General features: G+C 44.1%; 1 protein-coding gene across 1 annotated transcript; it reads right to left on the reverse strand.

Moving 5' to 3' along the window:
* Positions 1 to 4,732: 4,732 nt before the first annotated feature.
* Positions 4,733 to 9,846, reverse strand: LOC147884189 (pentatricopeptide repeat-containing protein At2g33680-like). Its single transcript, XM_087398536.1, has 2 exons — positions 9,449 to 9,846; positions 4,733 to 9,368 (listed from the first exon to the last, which is right to left on the reverse strand). Exons 1-2 carry the CDS (start codon positions 9,566 to 9,568, stop codon positions 6,150 to 6,152), a joined length of 3,339 nt encoding a protein of 1,112 aa, XP_087254662.1. The 5' UTR covers positions 9,569 to 9,846; the 3' UTR covers positions 4,733 to 6,149.
* Positions 9,847 to 10,758: the final 912 nt, after the last annotated feature.

Raw genomic sequence — 10,758 nt, forward strand, 5'->3', positions numbered from 1 at the left:
GGTGGTCAAAGAGTCCAAGGGTGGTAGTCCAAGAGCCCGGATGGTTGTGTAAGAGTCCCAGGGTGGTAGTCCAAGTGCTTGTGGTAGTTCAAGGGCGGTAGTCCAAGGGTGGTAGTCCAAGAGCCCATGGTAGTCCCAGAGTCCAAGGGTGGTAGTCCAAGAGTCTGTGGTATTTCCTCTACGCTACCACGTGTCAAAAATTAATCCTTTTTTTTTTTGTCTATGGGTCATAGGTGGAATAAATGTGGGGAAAAGGATGGAGGGGGATATTCTCATCCATGGATCCATGATGGCAAGTCCATAAGGGGGGTGGCTTAGTATTTGAACTCTCAATTCATCACCATCTCAAACCCACAAGGTGGTTCTATCACTGATAGGCACTTATGATTTATGATGGGACTCTTGCCAAAATCTCCCCAACTGTCTAATTTGCCATGGCATCGGATGTTGTCCTTGTCACTCCCATTTCCATGTTCCAAGGGTGTTGGTCACCTACAGTCATGTCGTTGCTCATTGTAGCATAGGTGTACACAAGTGTAGCATAAGTCCTTTGGGTCGTATTCCGGTGAGAGGTATAGGCTAAAGCATGGAAAGTAGATCTCATGCGCTCACGGTGAGAAAGCGGGCTTGATCACAACAATGGATGGAGGCTCTCGCCTCTACGGGAGTTCAAGGTTTTAGAAGGGGGTTACAGGGTTTGAAAGGGGACAAGGTTGAGAGGCTATCTAGGAGTTCTAGGGTTCATAGAGGGTTGCAGGGTTTAGGAGGAGTCCAAGGTTGAGGAGTGGAGAGCTAGACTCCTTCGCGACTTTAAGGGGTAAAGAGGAGGAGGAGGAAGAGGGAGGAGGAGGGAGAGGGAGGAGGGAGGAGGAGGGAGGAAGAGGAGGAGAGAATTGTGTCCATTGGATATGATTTGCATGGTCGATCATGCATTATACACCGTTTTCCTCCTAGTGTTATCCACCACCGTCAAAAAACGTGCTCCTAGGTGTGTTATCCAAACAAGTACTTATGGGATGGGTGTGCCACTTTGCATGCAGGTCAATACCACTTGCATAGAGGCCCTGCAAAGTATTGTGCCCATCGGATATGATTTGCACAGTCGACCAAGCATTAAACTCCTTTTTTGCCTTGGTGTCATGCACAAGCATAAAAAAACATTGTCCTAGGTGTGTTAATCCGAACATATGTTTGATAAAAAAAATTTCTTTTCATACATGTTTGATCCTTTAAAAGAATAAAAATACAAGAGCATGTACATCAAGTTTGAAGCTCATATATTCATGTCCAAGTTTGAGATGAGAAAAAATCAATCAAGAGCATTTACATCAACAGCTTCATCCTAAGCAAGTCCAGCACGCCAAACAAGTCTATCCCCAAGTCAAGTTAAACTCTGATGGAGAAGCTGGACAAGTACAAAGCTAGGTAGGGTTATGCCCATAGGTATGGAATAAGGTATGAAGATATTTTGGCACCAATTACAATACATGGCTACTATCATACTGGTCATATCTCTTGCTTCACACTTTGATTGGCCTATACATCAAATGGATGTGAAATGTGCCTTCCTTAATGGATATCTCGATGAGAAAATCTACTAGACACAACCGACAAGGTATGTTATCAATGGAATGAAAAAGAAATTATGCAAGCTACAAATATCTCTTTATGGTTTGAAATAGGCACCTCATGTATGGAATGCAAGGATTCACAATCAATTTCTTGCATTAGGTTTTCTTCATTTACATCCCTCTACTTGATCATCATAGATTTCGATGGACATCTAAATACAAGCAAAAGGTTAGCTCACTTTTAAGTTTGACATGAAGGATATGGGAGAATTTCATGATTTTGCAATAGAAATCTTGAGGGATGATACAAGAATCAAACTTTTTCAAGGCAAGTACACATAGAGAGTACCTAAGTAGTTTCATCTCCATGTTTGCACGCCAATCCTAACTCCTATGAAAGCAACATCAAATGGTTAGCACTGCTTCACATCCTTATCAATATGGATAGCTAATTGGAAGCTTGACCTACTTGACGATTATGAAACTTGACATATCTTACTCAATTGGGGTGCTCAGTCAGTTCATGCAAAATCCCAAGAAGAGTCACCTCATTGCAACAAAAAGAATGCCTAAATATGTACATGGTGCATCAGATTATAGATTGATTATGCCATTATGCCATCATCCGACTTATACTTCATGGAAATATTGATGTTGATGGGAGTGGTACTAGAAAATAATAGAAGATCCATAAGTGGATATGGCTTCCATCTTGGCTCTGTAACTTTAACTTTTTCATAGCCTTGTCTTCCACCAAAGCAAAGTGTAAAGGATGCACCAGTGTTCCATGTGAAGCAATGTGATTCATAAGACTTCTATTAGAGATTCATATTCTTTTTGCAAAAACTATAATGCTCTATTTTAACAATCTGAGCAACATTCAACTAGCAAAGAAGCTAACCTCACTTCAATTTGCAATAATTTTTCAGGCTTCCCATAAAAGCCCTTTTTGTTTTATTTTCATTTATACCCTTAAGTTTGAGCACAACCTAGCAATATATTTAATTATAACCATTTTACAATGATCCTACTCTTCATATGCTCCTTCAAGATCTTCCTTATAGAATTTATTTCATGAAACTTGTCCAAATTCAACCCAATTCTTATGAGTTTTATCATATTCACTAAGGCGCATCCACCATTTATAAGCCTTACTTTGTATATATAAACTAGCCTCAATAACTTGACATTCGAGTGAAGTATTCTTCAAACTACGTACATTTTGACATTTTTGGATAAACATATTAATGTTTCCTTTGTTTCCCTCTCAGTCATGGATAAATGAAGTTAGAGGGCCCATACCACTTGCTTAGTCCCAAGGACTTGGCAATAGGAAAGCACTTGGCAAATGCCAAGTAGAAGGGAAGGAGCCTGTGCACTTGTCACACCCCGAGAGCCGGGGACAAATAGCCACCAGCCAGCGGGGAGCTTATGCTTTCCCAAGACGGGATAAATTGCAAGGTAATCACAAAACACGCTTCAGGGGAGCGCTTTAGCCAAAATGAGGTGATGGCCTTAAAAATACTGGGGCAGCAAGGCCCCCAAGGGCACGGGAGGCGAGATCAAAGTGAGAGGGGCTCGCCAAGAATAGCGCTTCCCGCCACAGCACCATTGAAAACTAACATTTTTCTTATAAGGAGAAGTGCTATGTGCCCCATGTACAACGAACAGGAAAGCCCGATGGGAAAGCATGCTTTAAAGGAGTGCTACAACACTTCCCCCACCATGTTGAGCCCCATCGGGCAATTCCTCGGTTGGGGCCTCCAACTTCAAAACCAGGAGAAATTGTCCACTCCATCCTTCACTGAGTGAGTGGTGGGGGGAGTCAAGCCCGCTTTGGGACCTACTAACCAGCTTCACTCATAACTCCTTGTCGGGTCCAAACTCTTGTGCCAAGGGGAGCTTGGAAGAAATCGTTCCACAAGGCCCCCTAGCCTCCCCCCTGTAGAGAGGGATTTGGCCCTGGGGGGTGGGGGGGAACACAGCCTTTCATTCATCAAGTTAGCGAGGCATGATGTTAATGGTAGCTCTTCTTCTCTCTCATTCTTCCCCCTTGAATATAGGACTCCTTCATGACATTGAATTTTTCTCTCAAATGTAAGGTATGCATGTGGTAGAGGAGTTGGCTCAATTGTGCATGGAGGTGATAACTAACAATCATTTAACTTTTGAATATTATTGTAATGAGGTAGCCACCACTTCCACTGAAACAGATCATGTACTTGTAGGTTAAAGTAAGAAATTAAGTAGAATCATAGAGAGAATATTTTTCCTACCTCCTTGTCGTTTTCCATATCTGGGGATTATTTGAAGTACCTTAGGACCAAGAGAGCTTGAGTGCACATGTGGATAGCTTAACAGCTGGTAGTGAGATTTAATATACAAAGACCAAGGGAAGGATCAATAAAGCTAAGAATATAGCAAACATGGTAGAAACAAGTAAACAAAAACAAAGTGAGAAATCGAGAGAAAGAGGAAAGCGTTAAACAAGAGTTAAGGCCTCTTGCAAGAAAGTAAACTATGAGCATTGAGGTGATTGTGCACCGACTCCAAGGAAAATAATTTTCTTTGACTAATCAAGAACCATTGGATAGTTCCTTTCACAAGCTCTCTTCAATACTTAACTAACCAAAAAATCCTTGCAAGCTCATTTTTTTTGTTCTCTTTGAAGATAATTGGCCAAAATGTATAGTTCCAATCAAATAACATTTTGAAGATCAAAGGACAACCTTTGATCTTGCCATCAATACAGCCAAGCAGAAAATCGCACTGAGTTGGCTACTAACAATCAAAAGCAGAGGTGGTGATTTGCAAAAGCAAATAGTGCATCATGGCAGCCCAAGGTTGATCATCTTGCATAAATTGCAACATCATTTTGCCATTATGACCAAGGATATGCAGGTGAATGTTGAGAACATTTAATCCCCCATGCATGTTTGGCGAACAGAGATGTTGCAGTGAAAGCAATCTCAAACTTTTTCAACCATGTTTGGAACGCCAAAATTTTTTCATATTGGCTGACATAAAGCATGTGAGATCTCCCTTGCCAAACTGGGTAAACTGAAGGTGTGCTACCAAAATAGATTTGACCATTCTTAGGCGAACATGCAACAGCCAAGTTGCCAATTTCCAATATTCAAGTTTTTTCTTCAAGTTTGCAAGTACCCAATCAGTTTGTTGACGACAAGTAATCCTCCACGCCCCAAAGGATAACCAAGATGACAAACTAACTGAGTAGGTAGAACAATTTCCCCTGGCCATAAGAGACTATGCCAGCCTTTAGGATGCAATGGTAATAGCTTGGACTTCTGAAAATTCACATGTAATGCAATGGTAATAGCAGCCAGGCCTTATAACGAGCATGCACAAGGGAAGAAAGATCCCTCTCAGTAACGCGCGCACGCACACACACACACGTACGTATGTACATATGTCTGTATGTATGTATGAACAGATACATACATACATGCATATAATGGATGTAGGTAGTTGACATACCTCCTCCCCAAACTCTTTGTGACAGACACCTTCTCAAGGATTGTTAAGAGTATTGTCTTTGTAGTCATGGTTGTCCTTACCGCCTCAACATCTTCTAGCCAAATGAGGAGCCACCAGTTGTGCTGCAAAGGTCTTGAGGCCCCGTTCCAGCATAGTGAGGATTGAGTCTCCGCAGCCCACTCAATAGGGCACAGAGGCTGTATGCAGGAGTGAGGCTCGGCAACTTGGCAAGTTCTCTTCTCCTCTTGCTGTAAGCAGGTTGATGAGGCCACATCTATGTGTATAGGCTACTTGAAGCATGCAAGCAGGATGGAGGGTTGGGCGGCAACGGCATTGGGAAGCTCGAGGGGAGGGAAGCTATATGTGCAAGTGAATTGCAGATTGATTTTAATTCTTCCTAGCTTGTGGACTCATGGCTACAGAGAAGAACCTGTGATTTTGCACATTATTGGCAGCATGATTACCAGGCATGGTTGCTAGCAACAGAGAAGAACCGGTGATCCTGCACATTATTCGCAGCATGATTACCAGGGCATGGTCGCAGCATGATTACCAGGCATGTTTGCTAGCAACTTGAAATTCTGCATGTGTGAGCTCTTCATACAATTGGGCACCAGAAATAGAGTATCATTTTCCATGGTTCTTCCAGGGATCAACAATCGGACGGCATTGGCTAAGGTCCAAGGGGCTTGTATTCTCACATCCTTGATCTCACATATACATAATAGGCCACCTTCGAATTTCTCTTAAAATTTGACTTTGAGCCCTGTTTGCCCCAATTGTGTGCGCGCACACGCGCAGACAGAAATGTTTATTTGCATGTTGTTAATTAACACTCATGTGATATGTGCCATACTATCTACATAACCATGTCAATATATCTAGTTTGTTTCTTAGGTGTACATGTGTATGTATATAGAAACCTGCACATTCATCGTCATCTGAAACAACTTCAAGCTTGGGAGGTCCAATTTTGTTTCGACAGCTATGGAGAGCTTCTGCTTTCAGACCCAAGTGGATACAGTCAGCTCACTCTCCACTATCACTGGATTGGATTCTGCCATGCTCTGGGAATGTCTCCTATCCCCAGCCACAACCCAGCAGCTCCGTCGTGGCTTTTTCCATGCTTGAGCATTCTTTCATCTTATCATGGTTGTCCCACCTGTGACCATCTGCATATATGTTTCCCATCAAGACATAAGGTGCATGATGTTTCTCATCCGATCTCATTGCATTTTCAAAGGCATATCTTCCAACCTCTACAGCATTCCACTTACGACAAGCACTCAACAAGGTCAACCATACAACAACAGTAGGTTGAAATGGCATCTCCTCCACCATGGTCAATGCCTCATTCACTTGGCCTGCACGGCCGAGAAGATCAACCATGCAATTGTAATGCTCCATAGTTGGGATAATGCTATATTGTTCACTCATAGCCTGAAAGTATTTCTGGCCCTTATCCACTAGACCCACATGACTGCAAGCAGCAAGAACACCAAGAAACGTGATTCCGCTTGGGTGCATGCCTTCCTGCCTCATTCTCTCAAACAAACAAAACACATGTTCACTCTCTCCTTGCCGTGCATATCCCGCAATCAATGTATTCCACATGACAACATCCTTTGTAGGCAATGCATCAAACAGCTGTCCGGCATCAACCATGCTCCCACATTTGGCATACATGTCAATGAGACTGTTTCCCACACTTAGATTAGTCTCGAGTCCAACCTTCATAATTTGAAAATGGAGTTCCTTTCCAGTCTCAAAGTCCACTGTGTTGCCAGAAGCTTTCAGTAAGGCAACAAAAGTCCAGCTATCTGGTGATAGACCTTGCTCTTGCATTTGTGCATAGAGTCTAAAAGCTTCCTTGCTTGCTTCTTGCTCAGCATACACCAAGATCATGGCATCCCAAACCACCACATCACGATGAGGCAATCCATCAAAGACATGCCGTGCATCCTCCATGCTCCCGCCTTTTGCATACATATCCAACAAGGTGGTTCCCACAAATACATCAAACTCAAACCCGCTCTTTACTACGTCAGAGTGGATGACTCTACCTTTCTCCAAGCATCTCGCTTTTTTGAATTTTCCATCAAGTTGCTTCCCCTCTTCCAGGGCTGCCAGACTACTGCAAGCCTTCAATACACCAACAAAGGTTCGATTATCTGGTGTGACACCTTTCTGTTGCATCCATGCATATAAATCCAAAGCCAACTCACCCTCTTCCTGCTTGCTATACCCCAGGATCATGGCATTCCAGGAAACCACATCACAGTGAGGCAATTTGTCAAAGAGATGATGTGCATCCTCCATGCTCCCACATTTTGCATACATATCCACCAAAGTGTTTCCTAGATTTACAGCCGACTCAAAGTCACTCTTTAATACTTGTGAGTGGATGGCTCTGCCTTTCTCTAGACATGTTATTTTCAAAGATTTCCCATCAACTTGCTTCCCCTCTTCCAGTTCTATCAGGCTACCACAAGCCCTCAACGCACCAATAAAGGTTAAATGATCCGCCATGACACCTTCTCGCCGCATCCCTGAATACAAATCCAAAGCCAGCATGCCCTCTTCCTGTTTGTCATACCCCAGGATCATGGCATTCCAGGAGACCACATTACGGAAAGGCAACTCATCAAACACACACCGTGCATCCTCCATTCTCCCACATTTAGAGTACATATCCACCAAAGTATTCCCCACGAATGCATCAGATTGAAAACCACTCTTTATTACTTGAGAGTGAATGGCTCGGCCTTTCTCCAGGCATCCTATGATTGCAGACTTCCCATCAACCAGCTTCCCCTCTTCTAATACTGCCAGGCTACTGCAAGCCTTTAATGCAGCAACAAACGTTCGATCATCTGACACAATGCCTTCCTTTTGCATCCGTGCATACAAATTCAAAGCCAATACACCCTCCTGATTGCTATACCCCAGAATCATGGCATTCCAGGAAATCACATCTCGGTGAGGCAATTCATCAAAGACACTCACAGCATCCTCCCTGCTCCCGTATTTAGCGTACATATGTACTAAGGTGTTTCCCACAATTACACCTGACTCAAAGCCATTTTTTACTACTTCGGTGTGGATGTCTCTACCTTTCTCCAAGGATCCTACTTTTTCAAAGTCCCCACCAGGGTGTGCCCCTTCTTTCAGTGTTGCCAGGCTACTGTAAGCCTTGAGTACCCCAACAAAGGTGTGAGGATCTGGTGCAACACCTTTACATTGCATCTGTGCATACAAATCCAAAGCCATTGCACCCTCTTCGTGCTTGCAATACCCCAGGATCATAGCAGTCCAGGAAACCGCATTATAATTATTAGGCAATTCATCAAAGACCTGCCGAGCATCCTCCATGCTTCCACACTTCGAATACATATCCACCAAAGTGGTTCCCACGAATACATCTGACTCCAAGCCACTCTTTACTACTCCCGAGTGGATGGCTCTACCTTTCTCTAGGCATCCAGCCATGGGAAGTTTCACATCAGATTGCCTCTCCTCTTCCAGTGATGCCAGGTTTCCGCATGCTTTCAATGTGCTGACAAAGATTCTAGCACTGGGCTGGAGACCTTCATAGTGCATTTGTGCATACAATGCCAGAGCTAGCTTTCCATCTTTGTGCTTGGCATAACCCACAAGCATTGCACTCCAAGAAACAACATTACGATAAGGCAATTCGTCGAAGACACTACGTGCATCGTCTATGCTCCCACACTTAACATACATATCCACCAAGGTGCTTCCCACGAATACATTTGACTCAAATCCACTCTTTATTACCTGGGAGTGTATGGCTATGCCTTGCTCCAAGCATTCTAATTTAACAAATTTCCCACCAGGTTGTTTTCCCTCTTCCATTGCCGCCAGGCTACAGCAAGCCTTCAAGAGAGCAACAAAGGTTCGATCACTCGGTTGGACACCTTCATGGTGCATTCGAGCATAGAACTCCAAAGCCAGAGCACCCTCTTCATTCTTAGCGTACCCCATAATCATAATGTTCCATGATACAACGTCGCGCTTCGACATGTTGTCAAACACATGGCGAGCATTCACCATGTTGCCACGCGTCACATACATATGCATCAATCTGTTTGTTTTAGACACAGAAAGCTCATTTAAACAGGCACGAGTTTCGTTATCCTCGTTCAGACTTTGAAAACTGCCCTCAACAATTTCCCTGGGTGTCCCTTTTTCTAGTGCCTCTTTAACCCATTCTAGAGTCTTCTCTTCGTCTAAGTCGTTGGAGGCCTTATGCCCACGGCGCGCAGAAGCGCGAATGCCCTGAAAGTCCAAAGCAGCCAAATCGTGAGGTGAGAGAACGTCCACAAACGTGACCAAAATCGCCTTAGCTTGCCACTCACTTTGTTGCTTCTGTTATCCCACAATTGGCTGCCATATTCCTGCGATAAGCGCTCGGTTGTAGTCATGGATGATGCCCCCGTACGTAAATGAGCCGTGAATGATGGCGCACCTACAAGCATACCTCGAAGCCTTACACAGGGGGGGAAAAGTAGCGTGAATCAGGCAAACGAGGCTTGGGAAGGACCAATGACTCGTACTAGAGTGACAGATAGCTACTGTGATGTAAGGCTCCGGAGAAGCATGACCATGCTGAAGGGAAATGCAGTGGGTGTGTACAAAACCAAGTTTGCTGGGAATCCACAGAACTTGACGTCTTGCAGCAACGTTAGCAGAAGGAGTTGGTTCAGAAGCCATAGCCATTCCACCATGCCACCATATGGACTTGCAACCAACCAGCATTTATACCCACAAACTTCACCACTTCTTCTCATCTCACTCTCTAAGAAGGCATTTATACCCACAAACTTCATAGAAGCTATTCCCACTGAGAAGCTATTCTCGCAAAGAGCGTTTAGACCAAGTGCCTCAAACGTGTGGGTGTTTATGTGCCGGTCTTGAGTTCAAGCCCTAGGGGTAGCTCAGGATTCTATCTTGGTCACCATGTATGGGGCATTGTTGGCACTTTCAATTTCAGTACAACGCAAAAAGGAATTCATCTGAGCATTCGTTTCAACACCAAGTCGTACTTCTCCAGTTGTCGTTCTCACTCATCACTGGAGTCCGTGCACTCAGTTGTGCAAGAACAGCTTTTGAGGGCTTGTTCTCACATTAGTGGGTGTGTGCACCCATCTGGCCAGATGCCGGTTCACGCGCACAGTGGTCCCTTTAACCTCCAGTGCAAAATGCCAACTACGGGAGGTCTTTAGTGATCTGTTTGAGCAGATGGGTGGCCAAGCTGCCTCTGCACTCAACCGCACAGAAACATCCCCTCAGAGCATGGTCACACCTCGCTGAAGTTCTTCTAACTATCATGTTCCCCCAAAAAGTTAGCTCTAGCTTGGGTTGCAAGCAACCAATTTCTCCCATTGGCTATGTTGGTGGTGTCGTAGGTGCATTTAATTGAGTAGATGAGCTTAAGCTTGTAGAGGCCATTCTATTGGTTGCACGAGCAATAAATACATAGAGAAGCTGGTTCTCAAAGAGAGCCCCTCCTCAAAAAGAGGCGCAATGCTTTTTTGTGTCAGATGATGCAGTTCTCACCTTTTGGCAAAGTGATCTGCCTGATTTGAAAACTTTGAGCCATCTGTGACCGTGCTCTAAGAGGTCGTCCCTATAACCCCCCCAAATTTGCTTTCGAAGGAAGGGGCTA

This window comes from Dipteris shenzhenensis, chromosome 27 (genome assembly GCF_047967505.1).
Source record: "Dipteris shenzhenensis isolate YYH24624 ecotype China chromosome 27, Dip_SZ_1.0, whole genome shotgun sequence".
In the NCBI taxonomy this organism is placed as follows: Eukaryota; Viridiplantae; Streptophyta; class Polypodiopsida; order Gleicheniales; family Dipteridaceae; genus Dipteris; species Dipteris shenzhenensis.

Bases quoted from the DNA above. Each gene is read 5' to 3' on its own strand.
- LOC147884189 (XM_087398536.1), bottom strand. From the start codon at position 9,568: ATGCTTGTAGGTGCGCCATCATTCACGGCTCATTTACGTACGGGGGCA. The intron at 9,369-9,448 runs GTGAGTGGCAAG...TTGGACTTTCAG, and splicing joins GGGATAACAGAAGCAACAAA to GGCATTCGCGCTTCTGCGCG.